Source organism: Esox lucius, chromosome 14, assembly GCF_011004845.1.
Source record: "Esox lucius isolate fEsoLuc1 chromosome 14, fEsoLuc1.pri, whole genome shotgun sequence".
Taxonomy (NCBI): Eukaryota; Metazoa; Chordata; class Actinopteri; order Esociformes; family Esocidae; genus Esox; species Esox lucius.
Window position 1 is genome coordinate 24,731,732 of NC_047582.1, and position 19,122 is coordinate 24,750,853.

The window sequence follows — 19,122 nt, forward strand, 5'->3', positions numbered from 1 at the left end:
CTGCATAGAATGTGTTGTTTGATTGTAAAAATAAACAATTGCATTAGAGTTTTTAGAGGTCTTCTTTTCCTTTCAATATGTTACAGTTGAGAATAGCAGAAATCAGTAGGATAATGGAGTGGAAACCTTTCTATCAGTTGCAGTCCATACCCTACACCAACATGGCAGAGGAACAGACATTTTTACTAGTACTCACATCACTTCTCAACGCTTGACTAACAGCGTGTGCTGACAGTTGCCCTCGACCTGTTAATATGTAGTATGTATTTTACATTGCTAGTTTTACTATCAACCAAAACTAAATGCTAGATATTGGATTTAAAAACAATTGGCATGTGAATCAGACTAATGTACAGTAATGTTATACTTCATTACTTGCAATGAAAATGTAGCTACGTACCTAACGTTAGCTACAAGGCTATTGGCTGCTTGTAGCTGGCAATCCTCAAAATCACTGGATGTAATTAGCTGAAATACCTATCACTTGTGTTAGCTCTAAAGATAATAGCTAAGGCAAGCTCTAAAGATAATTAATAGCTAAGGCAGTGCCACTAAGGCTTGTGGTTAGTTTAGTTTTTGGGCTCTTAGGAAAAACAGAGCTAAAGGTAAAAGACGAAATTCTCAACATAGAGGTTGAAGCACTTACAACTGATTGCCACTACATGGACATAGCTACGTATTGTTTAACTGACTTGACATAGAACAAAACATCTATGTTACACAGTAATATAGGAATCCTTAATATTTAATATCCTTATGTCCCAAAACAATGGATAATTTCCAGAACCTCACTTTCCAAGTCTATGGCTGAATCTCAAGTCACATACTATTTACTTCACAGATGGTGAAGTACATTCTGTTCAGTATATAGCAAGCTAGTATGCCAGTATTGGGATATACTACCTATTATAGAACTGCATTTCAACATTAGTTAATTTTGTTATGCATTAACATCACACCAAGTTTGAATATTTAGCTAGACCGTTAAGCTTTGTTTCTAATGTAGATTCCTTCCACCATAAATAACCATGCAGTTCATAGATGCACTTTGTGGTGGAAGCGTTAGTTAGTTTAACACAATACTTAATTGTATAGGTAAATATTCAAACTTGTTGGTAGTAGAATGTAGTATGGGATTTGAGATTCAGCCTCAGACTATACCATGTAATTGATGATGTCTGAAGCCTTGTTTGATCACGTGCTTTTGCCAAAGCCTGTAAAATGCGGGTTTCTATGGTTGTCCGTGCCTGAGACTGAACACTGACATCTACTGGTCACCTTATTTATTAATGTATTTTAAAAAGTTGGCAATATTAAGTCCAGCAATGGCGATGCTGATAGCGTCGCGAATCTCCATCATTAACTTGTGATGCAAGATCGAATCCAGATCCTGTTCAACTTTTTGGGTACAAACGATACTGTTTATTGTTTTTTAAATAATGATTTTATTTGTGTGTATCTTATGACACTTGTCTTATAATACAAAACATTAGAATGGATACATAGTTGAAAAATGCTAGCTGGAAAGGCAAGAAGTATGTGGGAAACGAACCTCACATTCTAATTCCACATCGCAAAGCGCACGTCTAACCACTGCCATTTGAAATCTTGTAGGATATTATGGAAAACAAGTCTTTATAAACATTAAACATATGATCTTTTTTTCTAACCAGCAGGTGACACCACTGTACAGTATGTTCAAAACCTTTGAGACAATGATCAGTTTTTCAGACCAATTGGACGAAAGCCTGGAATGCTTCAGAAAGCCTCGATTTCCCATCACTACATTTAGGGACTTTTACTTAACCAATGAACTGCGATTATTTTACTACTCTTGTTTATGTTGGGCCGGCCTTTCGTGAACACAGTATGGTAATTATCCCAGCTGTGGGTTGCACGGGGGTAACTTCACATAACTTTATTTTCTAATTGTGTTGGCAGATTATAACATTTATTTCAAAAGTAGCCATCTCCCCTGGTCAAAAAGAAACAGATGGCAGATGACGTCATTTTCTTGTTACATTACCCTCACTCCTGATTTGACAGAAATCATTCTTATTTCCGGTTTTTGATCCAAACATTACTAATACGTTCCCGAAACAACTGTAGACTGATCGACAACTGTGGGAGAAATGGCAGAATTCACTGAGAAATTCAGCTCTTTCACCATGACACAGCTAAACGAGATGCTTGAAGACGACGAAAAGCTGAATTCTATTGTTAAAGAAATGGATGAGGTAAGTTCCTATTGTGTTATGATTAGTGGCTAGGCAGCTAGCTAGGCAGCTAACGACGTTCGCTGGAGGATTTTTATTCCATTATTCCAAGAAAAGGTATAGATTAGTAAATAAATCGTAAAATATAGTTCCTATACATATATTGTGACTGCTCCTTGTTTTTGTGAAACAGGCAAACGGGAAAGACCTACGATGGATTAGAAACTCTTGACAAAAGATTTCGCAACTTAAACGTTTTATTTTAACAGGATCAATAATCCCATGGCTTTCTACTGCCATTATGTATCAATATATATTATTTTTCGAAGCATCTATAATAGCCAGCTGAGTACTTATTGCTTTATTCTGAACTCCTAGATACTAAAATGGCAATGGACAACCATTGTCGCCTTGTCAACAGCCATGTCGTTGCTTCAACCTGGAATTGGGAAGCTTGCCTGACGGGTATTAAGCTACAGAAACATAACTAGAAAGTACATTTACAGAAGTAAACTTTCTTTGGTCACTTGCTTGAACTGTTCAAGACTTACTGTTTTAGTGTTAATGAATAATTATGCAAAGGACGTCGATTTAATATTGTCATAATTGATACAGAAGAAAGAGCTGAGCCGCAAGGCGAAGCTCTCGATTTACCGGTCAATCTACGTTCCTACTGACACCTATGGTCATGAGCTTTGGATCATGACCGAAAGGACAAGATCCGGGATACAGGCGGCCGAAATGAGCTTTCTCCGCAGGGTGGCTGGGCGATCCCTTAGGGTGAGAAGCTCGGTCACCCGGGAGTAGCTCAGAGTAGAGCCGCTGTTCCTCCACATCGAGAGGGGTCAGCTGAGGTGGCTTGAGCCACCTGTTTCGGATGCCTCCGGAACGCCTTCCTGGGAAGGTGTTCCGGGCCCGTCCCACCGGGAGGAGATGTGTCTCACGGCTGTCCTGGGAACGCCTCGGCGTCCCCTAGGAAGAGCTGGAGGAAGTGTCTAGGGAGAGGGAAGTCTGGGCATCTCTGCTTAGACTGCTGGCCCCTGATAAGCGGAAGATGATGATGATGATAATTGATACAAATTTAAGAAGGATGAGTTGATGACCTCAACGTGAAAATTGATTTGGTCTGTCTACCTGGAACTGTTGAACAGATGCATTTAGTGTTAAGGCTAATTATGCATAACCATTAAATAATTGTATACTTGGGGTAGCTTGAATGTGAAGATAGCCTAACCATGAAACAAAGTTCAGGAGATAATGTGTTAGGGAATATATGAAGGCTTTAGGTGATACGTTTTATGGTTAATTAACACTATGCACATTATGCCAATTAAAACAGCCTTTAGTTTATACACATTTAAAGGAATTTCAATTTAGGATAGCCTTACATCTGCACTTCGTAGGGTTTTTTCAGTAAAAAAATTTTTTTTGTCCCTCATAAACATGTGGTGTAAGCTAATGAGACCCTCTTAAGAGTTGTTTAGCAACACATACAATTCAGCGCCAATTTTATAGCGTGGCCCTGCTTTCCAGCCAATTCTGTTCCAGCAATCCCGTTCCAGCTAATTGCCTTCTGTGTGACGGGCCTTCCAGCCAATCTCCTTAGGCGAGGCGGGCCTTGTTTTGTGAATGCGCATTTTACCTGGATGATATATATAGCATAAGTATGCCATAGGGAGCAAAGTTTGTTTACTGTAAGAAACGGTAATGACACCAAGAGACCAGGACTACAAACTGCCAATTCCTCCCCGATCTACTACAGAATAGTCTATGAAAACCGCAGAGAAGCCAAAGAAGACTCCAAACGAATTAAACGAAATGAGTTGAAAGATTTGTTCTTTTTACTGATCGATTTGAAAGGATCCCGGCTCAGTACAGTGAGTAGTACTTCCCATCACTAGTCTGCATGACAGCCAAGCGGGTGGGCTGTCAGTCAGTCTCCAGGGCCCTTGATCATACTGGTCAGAATGAAATGTACATGCAGATGCCCATTAGGCGATTGCACGACTTATAACAACCGCATACCTAGTAACGAAGATGGACTGGCCGTTCGCCTTGTTCCCCGGGGATTAGTGAAATGTTTTGTTGACTTATCTTTTTATTAATTTGTATAGTTAGAAATGTGATGAAAGAAATATAGAACTTTTTTGTTTTCTATATCCAGAATGCACTTCATAAAGAATTAAACCTGTTAAGTAACAGAAGTATTTGGTTATATGTTGTAACACTGATAAATTACAACTTTTGGAAGGAGGGACAGTAAACATGTTTTTGGGGCCAGTAGGTTTGAAACCCACTGGCCTCATACATTGAGCCCTGATATAATTTAAAAAACCTCTTATTTGCTATGTGGTAGCACAGGGTTTCCAAACTATGGTAGTTGTGGTTGGGTTTTAGGTTTCCTTTCTACTTCCAGGATCCAAGACAATGACTTTTAAGCTCTGTGGAAAGTGGGATGTGTTAAACGTAACCAGACTCCAGTGGTTACGTTTAACACCTCCCACACACCTCTTTAGTCAACATGATGATACATTGAGCCCACAGCACATAGAACAGAAGTGTAGATAGCAATATGTTTTAAATGTGTTGCATGTTGTAACAAAATGTAGTTTCTGTTCAAACGTGTTGCCTTTCTGTTCAGTATTTGTTAATTACCACCACGTGCTCAACCATTATCAGCACCCCCTGATCACACCACCATCTCACGGTGATGCCATTCTAAAATAGTTTTCAAATTTCCCGAAAGATTTCATTAAACAGTAATGAGTTTGCCAAAATTCTTCATCACTATGAAATATTGAATGGTATTCCCTTGTCAAATATACAGTAGGTGCTACAATGAACATGAATGAGGGAAAAATTGAAATGTAAGAATTTAAAGGGGCACTTTGTACAGTCTAACATTTACAAGATGGAATTTAAACAATAATAAGACTGGTCCTCTTTTCTTCTTCACTGATTGAATCCAGGGTAGTATTATCTAGTCCAGGTTTAGGATGGGGGGGAATAGTACTTTGAGTGGCAAAAGCAAGTATGAAGAGACTACATGTCAGTGCAAACTGATCAATGAACAGTTGGGAGTTTTTTAATCGGCAATTTCTCAGGTAAATTTGAAACAACATCTTATAACATTAACTGCGGATGTCTTCTGGTCATTAATGCTTGTATTTATGCCAGTAGTACAGTTAATCTTACATATGGCCCCTTCAGAGGTTTTACTAAATTAGGATAGGTGTACCCATTAAGCCCACCAAAACCTAAGTTTAGTATTTTTTTGTTTTATACAGGGGTAGGACAAAATAACACGTGGGAAAATACTTTTACTTTGAAGTACCTAAATGATAATAAGAAATACAACTGAAGAGGTCACATTTGGTTTATTATCATTTACCATTACAAATATGTCAGCTATAAAATAGGTCTGACTGTTAGAAGGCATGGAAAAGTTAATAACAAACTTTAATCTCATATTAGTTGTTTTGATTTTGAAATCCAAACCTTTAGGGTATAGATCCCAAAGGCAGAGAAAGCTTTAGTGTCCCATGGGTGGTATGTCCATAGAAAATAAGGAAAATGGGGTTATAGAAGTGTGAAATCATTGGCCTCCTTATGAATATACTTATATGCACAGTGCCGATGGAAAGACTACATCTCCATTGTCACATTTTGCTGTGTCAGTGCTGCAAAAAACTCTTATCCCTGACAGATCAGCACCTAGATAAAAGCCTAGGAGCAGGGATTGCTGGGAATAGTTATAATTTTTCAGTCTACATGCATTGTCTGAAGTAGTGACTCCACCCTCCCTCTCTTTTGTATGTCCGTGTCTGTGTTTGTATGTTTTTATTTTTTTGGTCTTGGTCTTTCTGTGTTAGATGCGTGAGGTGCAACAGATGAAGGAATTGACCCTGGTCAGTAACATCAGTCTGGCAGAACAGAATCTTAAACTGCAGCCCAGTCTAGACCTTCAGAAGAACCGGCTCACCTCTCGCTACCGCCACCTACAGGAGCTCTATGACGACTACCAGCTACGCAAGTCCACGCTTTGTAAGACACCTAGATCGCTGGCGCACTGTGAAAGCTTTAACAAGTCCAACCTCTTAAAAGCACTAGCTGCACCTGTATACCAGTTTGTCTACATTTCACTCAGTGAATTTTGCTATTTGAATGACAATCAAATGCCTGTCATCCTTCTGGTATTGGTAGCTGTGCTGTGCCATCTACATGTCTGGCTGGTTCAGTCAGTGGTTGTTGCTAGGTACCAATGCAGTACATGTACATCACTACTAGATACCAATACTTTATCAGTGACCACAATGGGAAGAAGGGAAGGACATTGGCTTTCTAACCACGGTTTCCACCACAAACCTTAAATGCAACCCCTAATTAAAATCATTCAGTGCCCTCCATGGTTATTAGCACCCTAGGTAAATATGATTATGCACTCAAAAATATTTTGAATATAACTGAGAGCAAATTGTTCAAAGAAAAAAAAAAATCATCAATAATAATTTCATTCAAAGACATGAATTATTGGCAACATTGCATTTAAGGGCTTTGACAGTGACAGCCTATATCAGCATGTCAAATGGGTATATGGTTGTAAAATTAGCTTAGGAGTTTAAAACATACCATGTTCAGTTAGGTAAACGTTGTGTTTCTAATTGAAATAATTTGTTTATCTTGTTCATGCGCAAGTCTTTCAAATAGATGGTCAGTCAATGGAGGAAGGTACTGAGACAGTAGACCAAATTCGTTCTGGTGGTCATGCTACATTTCCCGGTTGATGAGCCAGTTTACCCCTAATGAAACGCTCCGCTAATTAACACATAGGTAACAAAATCAATGAGCATTAGCTGATTCCAATTTGGATTCTGATGTCCCCAAAAGTGTCTCTCTCTGAAAGCAGACTGCTTTGCGTCATGGTTCATTGTTGGAGGAGGAAAGTGTGACATCGCAGTGTACTTGAAGGAAATCTTAACCAAATATATATTTAATTTTAACTATATACCATCTACTTCCTGATTTTGCGATGTGGAATGCAGTTTTTTATTTTTTTTATTTATTTTTTTTAACGTAGGGTCCTGTGTAGCTCTGAAAGCAATGCCATTTCTGTTGTCCTTTCTAGCATGGCCAGTTGGTGACTACTCTGTCAGCCAGCTGTGAGCTGATACCCCTGGCTGCCTGGTACTCCATGCTGCTTTGACATGCTCTGAATGGCCTAGACAGCTACGGTAGTTAAGAGGTCCCCTTACATTACAGGCCTTTCCCAGAGATCAGATTTGTTACGTAGATTCAGGACAGGGATTCACTGTGTTCATTCAGGTTTTCGTGTAACAGTTCACCCCCCTCTCTCTCAGACCATGGTTCAGGAAACTGTTCTCTGGATATTTTGCTGGCCCTGCTGCAAGCCGAGGGAGCCAAGATAGAGGAGGAGACGGAGGTGACCCGCCACTGCACTCACAAGACTCTCACAAAAACACACCAATACACATTGTATTTACTCCTACAGGTACACCGTACTCACTCCGGGGTATTTGTTTATTCAAATGTTGTTCTGAGACTGCATGCTAGTGTGAACCTCACCTTACTGTGCTGTCCCTGTAGAACATGGCAGATTCCTTCCTGGATGGGGAACTGCCTCTGGACTGCTTTATCGATGACTATCAGCGGAGGCGCTGTCTCGCTCACCTGCGCCGCGTCAAAATCGACAAACTCCGAGAGCTGGTTCTGAAGGGTCTCACTCGGCCCCGGCAGACCCCCTCCCAGCCCAGTCGCCCCCAGGATCTCCCCTCGACCCCCTCGCCCTACACTAATGGAGCTCAGTCCCCACAATCCACCAGAGCAGCACCTTCTCCTCAGCCCCAGCACAGTGGCCTGCCTTACCCAGTCACTCCCTACCCCCCCATGCCTTTCTCCAACCTGGGTCCTACAGGCTGTCCCAGTGGGCCCAACATGTCCCAGGCATACCCCCAAACCCCTCAGCAACACTCTCCCTCACCATGTCTGAGCCCCCGGACTGGCTTTATCATGCAATGAGAAGGGGTCTATCTCCATAGCAACGCCGAGGATAAGGGGCCTATATGCCTTTGACCCTTGACCTGACAATGAAGGAGGGACGTCGACCCATCAAGGAGGGCTGGTTACTTAACCAATGGCAGACCCTCATTCACTCTCTCACACACACACACACACACACACACACACACACACACACACACACACACACACACAAGGACACCTTCGGACTGACGGGCGTCTGTGAGATGATCCGTGCTGTCTGCCCTCAGACAGACTGTACAACAGCTTCTGCCTCAGTGGTGTGTGAGGAGTGGATACCTCTGTAGGTTTTTATTCCTAGACTAACTTTCTGATTCATCTTCCAAAACATAAGGAAACCTAGCTATATATATATATATGTGTGTGTGTGTGTGTGTGTGTGTGTGTGTGTGTGTGTGTGTGTGTGTGTGTGTGTGTGTGTGTGTGTGTGTGTGTGTGTGTGTGTGTGTGTGTGTGTGTGTGTGTGTGTGTGTGTGTGTGTGTGTGTGTGTGTGTGTGTGTGTGTGTGTGTGTGTGTGTGTGTGTGTGTGTGTGTATATAGTTGGTTTTGTACGCTAAAGGTTTTTTAATGTCCCTCTGTGACTGGAGGTGTTTCATTCTCTGAGTATGGGTATGCAGATGGGTAACCCAGAGGTCAGGGTGGGTGGTATTTGTTGGTGTCATAACATATATTTAACAACCCTACCATTTGTATATTTCTTTTAAAGGACGGAGGCTTGTATCATTAATCATTAATATAGCTGGGACTAAATAGCTAGTATAACTATTCAACAAATAGTAGATGGGAATATACAATGCTTAATCTAATTATTTCCCGCACTCTGGTTCATTCTCCACATATCGCCTAATAACAATACTTCAAAGTGGAACATTAAAGGGTTTAGATAAAATACATTTCAAGTACAAAAATACATTTGAAGTAAAAAAACTAACAAAAAACAAGTAATGCTAAGTATTTTTTCAATTAATTTCCTAAAGTCATTTAGAATTTAAAAACCAAATCTGTAAACAGAATTTGAAGTGGGAGAGGGAACGATCGAACACAACAAACAACAATTATTTTACCTTAAGTGGGACTGGAAAATGGTGCAGAAGGACCAACATTGAACATTCTTCTTTGTTTGGTGTATCACGTTTCTGTTAAACTATGAAAAAATTAGTAATTCCCAATTTTTTATATCCTTTACAACTCCGTACCAAATAAAACAGTTATTTGTGGGGTATTTTGTTTAACATTTTACAGGGATAATGCTTTAGTGCTTTAGTGTTTTGGTTATTGTCTCTTCAGCCATATTTGTACTGGAATTATATTTGAACGGTGTAGTCCGTCCAAGATTTTGGTAATGCATTTTTCCTCCCTAATCTATTAGACTTATTATGCAAGGCCTTCCACTATTTGAGCAGAATCAGTCAAATCATAGTACCCTTATTTTTGTGATAATTTCCATGCAATTTAATTGCTGCTAAATCAGAATCAATTATTTCTAATCATAGATGCACCAACTCAGCTGATGGAGAAATTGTGTGGCGTAGTATTACGGTACATGAAGTAAATGAAGGCGTGCGTGGCTTGTTTTCCTATTTATTGTTGGTGGGTTGTTTATCCTTCCAGCAGGTTGCTGAATTTGAATGAACTGCTGCCGATGATGATTGCATCTTTTTTACTACCCACAAGGTTATTTTTTTAGTGCTTGTTTTACAGTGCTGCTTGAAATTGTGAACCCTACAGGGATGGTCATAATTTTTCTATAAAATATTACAATAAACTAAATCCTTATCTAAAGATTTTGGCCCACTGAGGGAGGTTGGAGGGGTGTCTGGAATGTACGGACAGGTCCAGCCACATCCTGAGTGGTTTCTTGTCAGGAATGACTTGACCAATCCAAAACACAAGCCTTTCTTTTGAGACATTCTTTGGTGGATTTCCTTGAATGCTTTCGCCCTTTTCTTGTTGGAAGACCCATTTCCGGCCCAGCTTTAGCCCCTTGACTGAATTCCTGACATTCTTTTTAAGAATCTCTTGGTGTACCTCAGAGTTCATGGTTACCTTGATGACGTGCAGTCAACCAGGTCCAGATTTGAAAACATTCTTGCCACTATGCTTGACTTGGATTTTGGATTTTTTACCAAAAAGGCACCTTTTAGACTTTCCTGAGAATGGAGTCCCAAAAACCTTTGGGTTTGTCTTTGTAGTCTCTGGCAAAGTTAAGACAAGCAGTTAGATATTTTCCTGATAACAGAGGCTTCTTCCTAGCAACCCTCTCTTGAATCCCATTTTGATTCAGTGTTCTTATTGTTGAAGCACAGTAACCTAAAATGCAGCAAGGGAAGTCTGCATTTCTCCAGATGTTAAGTTTGAGTTGGCATTTTCCCGATTCATTATTCTTGGGCATATTTTGGATGGGCGTCCACTTCAATGCCCAGTTGCTGTCATATCAAATGCTTTCCATTTGTAAATGATTTGCTTCACAGTGGACACATGAGCTCAGATCTTTTTTAGGTCTGGGGAAGCTATATAACCATCTATGTGCTCTCACTACTTTCATCTGATGTCCTTTGAGATGTCCTTTCCTTTCGACATTCTGCGTTTTACATTGACTGACCAGATTTCATGTCTCTTTATCAGTCCTGTCCAAACTGAGTTCTAAAGATCCCTCCTTTGATTGGTTCATTTGGTACCCAATTATTGACCTAATTGATTCTACTTACTTACTTGATACCAATACAACTGAGGGTTCACTTTCTTACTCATGCACTAATCCATAAAAAAAAGGAAATCTACTTATGATTTCCTCTTACTTGGTAACCATAAACCTGTTGTCAGATAAAAAATAAACACTGTTTAGATTAAATAAAGATTTCAGAGTGAACACTAAAAAAACATACTTCTAAGCAGCACTGTATAGGCCTATGTAGAAAGCAGTACATCTCCCACTAATGTACTGGGTACATAAAATGCAAAATCCTATGAAATGCTTGTGCTATTAAGTTAATATGATGCAAACTGGTTTTCTTTAAGTCAGTGAAGTTGTCATTTATGCCTTTGCTCGTTGTGTTACAGAGTGGTTTTCTGAATTTTTGTAATTTTACTGATATGACTGGCTATAGGAGGCTAGTGTAATGGTAGAATTTGTACTGGTGACATTGCTAAAACTGTGGTTGTAATGCCTCAATCACAAAGCGCCATTGCATTTTGGTACCCCACAAGTACATTCATGGAACACTGTCCTCACATTGTAACATTTGGTGGTGGAGGCGCCTGCTGTGTTGAGTACAATTCATTCATCGTTTGCATCAAATTCAATGTGCTGACAGCTTGAAAGAAATTGTATGAAAGTGGAGTGGGGAAATGTTGTTGCGTACAAACCCAGATTATTTATGTGTGCAGTGCTGTAGGTGTGATCAAGGTGTTAACACTACATCACCTAGTGAGGAAGAGATGTACAGCTGGCTGTACATCTACAGTGGGTTCTTTTCATTCACTCTCCTACCGCACCAAGGAAAATGTAACAAAGTAAGGTTAAAAGAAGTATGAACTACATTTTCAATTGCTCTTTTTCCTGGAACTGTAAATCCATTTTCAAACCCTTAGGAACTAATGTGAATTGCTAGACTAACATTCAATAAATGTTTTACCACTGTTCTGCTTGATTATTGTAAGATACCTGTGCAGATTGTTTAGTTTAACCAAATTGCAAGAAAAGAAAGGTACACAACACCTTGTTGTATTTCAGAATCTGTATATTCCATTAGATAAAAGTATATATTTTTACAGACCGGGAGCACCCCACAAGGGCTGTAGTTTTGGGGATCCACTGATCCAATCATCTAGCCATCACAATTTGGCCCTTGTCAAAGTAATTCATACCCTTACAAAGTCACTCAGATCATTTTTCCTGCTTCTAACACCAACTTTGAGGACAGAATGTTCACTTGATGCCTAATATATCCTACCCACTGACAGGTGCCATAATAACAAGATTTTCAGTGTTATTCACTTCACCTGTCCGTGGTCATAATGTTATGGCTGATCGGTGTATATTGATGTTCTTTGTCCTTGCTTGTATCCGAGTTAAAGGCTATCAAATGTTTCCTCTGAATAACTGATTTAAGAGCATTGTAAAATTAGATTGCAATTAAAGGACGTTCCAGATTGAAAGCCATCACAAACTTCAGACAAGGTAATTGAGTGCTATTTTATTGACACACATATGTAAATCTTTACAATCCAAACTGTCAATCATACGCTCCAACAGTCATTTATACATTTACAATCATAAAGGTTGGGGTCAATTCGGAATTGAGTTGTGAATTCTGGAATTTAGACTTTGGTAATTTAAATGGATAACTTAATGTGAAAAGAATTTTGCACAAGTTGAAACATTAAATCTTTAAAAATTATAGTTGTATAAAAATGTATAGTTCAATAGATGTTATAAAAAAATACATATGCTAAAATGCATTAGATCAAACACTCCATAAGCTTTTGAAATTAATAATTATATACATAAGATATTTGTTAATTAGCATTTTTGAGGTAAGCTGCATGTATATACTATCAGTGTATCGGAAGTTCATAGTTACCAGTTGGAAAAAGCTACAATTCTATTATAGTTCAAAAAGCCATGTCATTGTTTAACCACAATCCTAACCATGCTCAGTTCTACAATTTGATTTATTTATTTAAAAAAAATATCCTAACCCCAATCTAAACCAAACTGCTAAACTTATGCCTGAAATTCAATACTACTGTTGTTTGCTCCTTGGGGTTTAAGGCCAGGTGTAAAAGCACTTTGTGACATCTGCTGATGTGAAAAGGGCTTTATAAAGTAATTTGACTGATTGATTGATTGATGCCTAAACGTAATCTTAAACTAAACTCTTTTTGATAAAGCCCTTTTTGACTTTTGGCTCTTAGTTCTGGGGATGACCCAATCATGTTGGTTTTATCTGTAACTACTTTCCTATTTCCTCACTAATAATCACCAATAATCAAGGTTATATTTTAAGTGGTATTTAGAATTGTAGATGTTACAGTGGATATAAAATGTCTACACACCCGTGTTAAAATGCCAGGTTCTTGTGATGTAAAAGAATGAAACAAAGCTAAATCATGTCAGAACTTTTTCCACCTTTAATGTGACCTATAATGTGAACAATTCAATTTAAAAACAAACTGAAATCTGTGAGAGGAAAAAATAAAAAACTCACAATAACCTGGTTGCATAAGTGTGCACACCCTTAAACTAGTACTTTGTTGAAGCACCTTTTGGTTTTAATACAGCACTCAGTCTTTTTGGGTAGAAGTCTATTAGCATGGCACATCTTGATGTGGCAATATTTGCCCACTCTTCTTTGCAAAAGCACTCCAAATCTGTCAGATTGCGAGGACATCTCCTGTGCACAGCCCTCTTCAGATAACCCCACAGATGTTCAATTGGATTCAGGTCTGGGCTCTGGATGGGCCATTCCAAAATGTTAATCTTCTTCTGGTGAAGCCATGCTTTTGTGGATTTGGATTTGTGCTTTGGATCATTGTCACGCTGAAAGGTGAACTTCCTCTTCATCTTCAGCTTTCTAACAGATGCCTGAAAGTTTTGTGCAAAAATTGCCTGGTATTTGGAACTGTTCATAATTCCCACCACCCTGACTAAGGCCCCGGTTTCAGCTGAAGAAAAACAGCCCTAAAGCATGATGTTGCCACCACCATGCTTCACTGTGGGTATGATGTTCTTTGGGTGATGTGCAGTGTTGTTTTTGCACCAAACATACCTTTTGGAATTATGGCCATAAAGTTCAACCTTGGTTTCATCAGACCATAACACATTTTCCCACATGCTTTTGGGAGACTTGATGTTTGTTTTTGCAAACATCAGCCAGGCTTGGATGTTTTTCTTTGTAAGAAAAGGCTTCCTTCTTGTCACCCTACCCCATAGCCCATTCATATGAAGAATACAAGAGATGGTTGTCACATGTAGTACACAGCCAGTACTTACTAGAAATTCCTGCAGTTCCTTTAATGTTGCTGTAGGCCTCTTGGAAGCCTCCCTAACCAGTTTGTCTTTTCATCAATTTTGGAGGGAAGTCCAGTTCTTGGTAATGTCTCTGTTGTGCAATATTTTCTCCACTTGATGATGACTATCTTCACTGTGTTCCATGGTATATCTAATGCTTTGGAAATTATTTTGTACCCTTCTCATGACTGATATCTTTCAACAATGAGATCCCTCTGATGCTTTGGAAACTCTCTGCGGACCATGGCTTTTGCTCTGAGATGCAACTAAGAAAATGTCAGGACAGCTGAACTTTATTTGTGATTAATCAGAGTCACTTTAAATGATGGCAGGTGTGTAATGACTTCTATTTAACATGAGTTTGAATGTGATTGGTTAATTCTGAACACAGCCCCACACATCCCCAGTTATAAGAGGGTGTGCACACTTATGCAACCAGGTTATTGTAAGATTTAGATTTCAGTTAGTTTTTCAATTGAATTGTTCACATTAAAAGTGGAAAAAGTTCTGACATGATTTATCTTTGTCTCATTCTTTTACATCACAAAAACCTGGCATTTTAACAGGGGTGTGTTTACTTTTTATATCTGCTATATATAATAAACATTTATTTTTTTAATTAAAGTACATTTCCTATGTGGTGTGTCAAATTCAAATTTCAATTCATGAATTTAATTGAACTGAAAACATTTCTGAAATTCTAAATTCACCCCAACCTTGGAATGCAAAGAACAAAGAAATACATAATAAATGCAGATGAACAATAACATTTTTAAACCATTATTTTTTACGATGCATACGTTTTTATATCTCTATGTATATTTCATGAATGTACAGATCATTTTGCAATCAGGTAATCAATCTATTTTTGGTTGTTTCTTTTTTTCATTTAAATTGATGAAGAGTGGAGGGCTACTGAGTACATACAATCTATACTTTGTCTTCTTATGATAACTAACAGATACCTTAGGGTTACAAGACAAATCTCAGAGTCCCGTCTAGCCCAGTTGGCAGGGCATTGGTGCTTACAATGCTCAAGTTGGCCATTAGATTCCAATGAGGAGTGAGAACAAATGAATAAGTATGAAAATGATTGCGCCCGCTGCTGTAAGTCAATTTAGATAACAGTTGAGACAAGTGTAAAGAACAGAGGCAAATAGTAATCATGCATAGTTTTGGGTTGTGTGTCTGTGTGTCTATGCGCTGTCAGCTTACAGCAAGGTTTCGCTGTCTATGTCACGGGGGGAAGAGTGTGAGGGCTTATAGTGGTACGGGGGTTTTTGAGTCTTAGAGGGCGGGTGGCAGCCATTCAGAGGGCAGACGTTGTGGGGGTAAATGTTGTAACCCCGCGGGTAGAGTTCAGTCTCCTCGTGCTCAGACTCCAACTGGATGGCCAGCTGGGGAACAGGGGGGCGTAACGATGATCCGGGGCACGCCTGGGAGTGGGCAGGTGAGGGGGGGCAGATCTTCAAGTGCAGAGTGATTCTGAGGGAGGAACAATCAGGTGGAACAGCCCAGGTTACACACACACGTGCGCTCTCACTCTGGGGAGCACAGACAATCGCACTCATGAGCACACGCAAACAGTGTTTCACACTTCTCAACCATACCCCCTGAATAGCAATGCAGACTAGAATGCGCTGAATGCGGGATCACACATGCATGCACAAGCATATGCACTAAGACACACAGACAGACAATAGCAAATGTAATTGGCTATGGGGTGGTTAGAAATATATGGAGGAGGTGAGTTTGAACAACAACAGACAGTAAAATAATTTGGCGGGGAGGTGGCATGTTCTATGGGAATAGGAAGTTTGTTCGGTATTTGAAAAGAAACAACCAAAAGTCCAATCGTAATTCAACTAGACTATTTCCATATTTCTAAGGAGTTGTCCCAGACACAAATATGGGTCCAGCAATTATTTTCCTTGCGAGAGCAGGGACGGCATTAGCTGGGACTGCAAAGGGAGAGGACTGCTGCTCCATTTTCAGAGATGTTTTATAATTTTCAAAATAATACAGTTGAATAGCATAGACATCTCCAACAAAGCTCAGACAACCACTGTACCTTAGTATAACAGACCACGCAACACAACACACAGTGATTAAACAACACATAGAAGGCATCATCAAACAAACAAACAAAAAACAACTTCTGCATTGCTTTCAGGAGCATGAGCTCTGGTATTTGAACACCCTTCAGTCCGCTCTCAAAAACATCTGCGCTAGAGTCAAAGGACAGCACAAAAAAACATCACAACATCCAGTGGATTCAGGCAGGTGCTGAAGATCAGAGAATATGTTGAGAAAAAAAAAGTTCAGACTGTGCTCCAGCAGCCAGGGACAGTAGACTTATGGTCCGGACTAGTGTGTTCCCTGTGGCTGTAAAGTCTATCAGATGATTTGTTCAATGTTTAGGGGTAGAAATGTTGCATAATATAATGGCAATGACAGGCAGCATAACTAACAACCATCAAACAATCTACAGAAACAGTGTTTTATCTTAAATATACTGTATATACAATTTATAGAATACATTTCATACATTAATAGGAAAATAAAATGTTGCATTTACTTTTTAGGTGAAAACATGGCTACTAAATGCTAAAAGTAAATGTACATCTGCTAAATAGTGAAGAGTGGTGGTCAGTAAGAGTGGTCACGCTGGCAGCGAACAACCTGGTCAGTGCATGTTTTGGGGCCCGGGGGGTGTATCAGATCACTGTATGGGACGTGTAGTTTGAGCACACAGTACCTGCGGTCCAGCTCACTGTCATCAGGATTCACACTAGAGTAAACATTCTTCTCCTGTACACAAACACACAGATAGTATGGGTTGAACGGCACCGCAGAGAATCAGGTGAGGCAGGCGAAAAGGGAGGACCAAAAAAAAAGAATAAAACCGTCAGTGTTATATAACAAAATATTGGATATTAGTTGCTCTTGACAGAGAAATTCCGCCATAACAGTGTATGCTCCATCTGTCACACAACAACCTCAGACAGTGATTCACAGTGTTGGGGGTAACGCGTTACAAAGTACAAAGTCTTTGTAACGGTAAAGAGTACTGTAACATAATTCTTGATTTAAGAACTAAACGCAAATATTGTTTTTCATCATGGTGTACTTGAGATAATAGATTGATAAATGATCAATAATGATTGATATTGTTATATACTGGTGACCTACACAAACTATACAATACCTGACTATGTGATTACAATACAACCCATTAAATGTGTCTTCTGGCCATAACTGACCAACATGTGGATGCAGAATCAAAGGACTTAACACCTAATGTTTTACTGCGAGTAACTAGTTATAGGATCTGTAACTACTAACTGTAATTAGTTCCTTTTAAAACTAACGTTCCCCAACACTGGTCATTCGCACAACAGTCTACATTCGCACAACAGTCACACTGGTTTACTCACAGTCAGAGGAGGGGAGCTGGGTGGGCGGGGTTACAGAGGGGGCGGGGTCTGTGGTCGGGTCTATAGTGTCCATGGGTATCTTCACTGGAGGAGGAAGGGGACTCTTGGGCTGAGAGACACAGGGGTGAACCGGGGGGAATCAATCAGCAGGAAAAACAGGGAACTGAGGAATGATGCCCCAAAATAAACATGCAAGATCACACTCACACACTGCATGCTTAAAATTCAAGCAAAAATGACCAAATCATAAAATCAAGTCAAATCAAATCTCATTCATCATATACACAGGATAAAGGGTGAACTACTACATAGAGAGGATTGCCTGATGCAGGTCAAAGAGACAGAGTTCATGACAGACAGAAAGATAGACCGAGATGGAGACAGACAGACGGAGATTGATAAACAAAATAGACAGTAGTAAGTCTTATACAGTGCCTTTTCAGCAACACTGTGGGCCAGAGAAAGGAAAAAGGAGAGAGGTATTAGTCAGAGAAAACAGGCTGAGGAACAACAAACTGATATCTACACTAAACACAACAGATGGAGCCACTCCTACACACCACACCACAGGCAAAATACATCCTCCTCCAACAGCCTGCCACTAGGGTTTGGGTGCATGTGTTTGTCTGCCAGTTAGTGTGTGTCTGCTAGAAAATGTGTATTTTTTGTGTGTTATGTTGTGTGCTAGTTAGTGTTTTGTTGTTGTTAGCGCTAGTTAGTGTGTGGGTATGGGTCTTTATCTGCAAGTTATTGTGTGTTTGTTTGTATGCTAATTAGTGTGTGTGTGTGTGTGCTAGTCCTTATCTCACCTCCTCATCACTCTCTGTCTCTGCTGTTGCTCTGGACTTCTTGTTTTCTTTCTTTTTCTTGCCCCCTTTCTCCTTCTTGTCCTTCTCCGGCAGGATGTCGTCCAGCCAGGCAAGGTCGTGTTGAGAGAACATCATATCCATCATCTTACGCACCACCATCAGGCCCAGGATCTACACAAAAAGGTTACACACATACACACACATTACTTTATTTACATTTAGAAATAACACAAAATAAATGAAAGGCTTGAAACATTGCAAATGTTCTTGAAATCAAGACACTAAAGAGTACTGAAGCACATTCTCCACACAGCCCCTAATGGACAGGAGAGATCAGTAACTAGTCAGCCAGGCTGCCCCTAATGGACAGGAGAGATCAGTAACTAGTCAGCCAGGCTGCCCCTAATGGACAGGAGAGATCAGTAACTAGTCAGCCAGTCTGTCCCTAATGAACAGGAGAGATCAGTAACTAGTCAGCCAGTCTGTCCCTAATGGACAGGAGAGATCAGTAATCGGACATGTAACCCCAACACTTAAGACCAACACATTTATTTTTCCACAAGCGTGACATTGAAATATTCTGAATATC

At 39.8% G+C, this 19,122-nt stretch overlaps 2 protein-coding genes across 5 annotated transcripts in view; one reads left to right on the forward strand and one right to left on the reverse strand.

Annotated features, from left to right (window-relative positions):
- Positions 1-1,863: 1,863 nt before the first annotated feature.
- vps37bb (VPS37B subunit of ESCRT-I b) lies at positions 1,864-8,422 on the forward strand. 2 transcript variants are annotated; one of them, XM_034296786.1, is made up of 4 exons: positions 1,864-2,237; positions 6,089-6,260; positions 7,574-7,725; positions 7,821-8,422. In XM_034296786.1, exons 1-4 carry the CDS (start codon positions 2,133-2,135, stop codon positions 8,250-8,252), a joined length of 861 nt encoding a protein of 286 aa, XP_034152677.1. In that variant the 5' UTR covers positions 1,864-2,132; the 3' UTR covers positions 8,253-8,422. The 2 variants fall into 2 exon arrangements, with proteins under 2 accessions (XP_034152677.1, XP_010876513.1); XM_010878211.4 differs by having other exon boundaries at positions 2,034-2,237; positions 7,574-7,656.
- A 6,400-nt stretch (positions 8,423-14,822) lies between these two features.
- Positions 14,823-19,122, reverse strand: part of slc4a5b (solute carrier family 4 member 5b) — a 41,239-nt gene continuing 36,939 nt past the window's right edge. For all 3 annotated transcript variants that reach the window (XM_034297028.1, XM_034297029.1, XM_034297030.1), the window contains 3 exons: positions 18,534-18,704; positions 17,046-17,098; positions 14,823-15,772 (listed from right to left, as the gene is read on the reverse strand). In XM_034297028.1, coding sequence (XP_034152919.1) covers positions 15,499-15,772; positions 17,046-17,098; positions 18,534-18,704 — 498 coding nt within the window. In that variant the 3' untranslated portion in view covers positions 14,823-15,498. The remainder of the gene's footprint in view (positions 15,773-17,045; positions 17,099-18,533; positions 18,705-19,122) is intronic.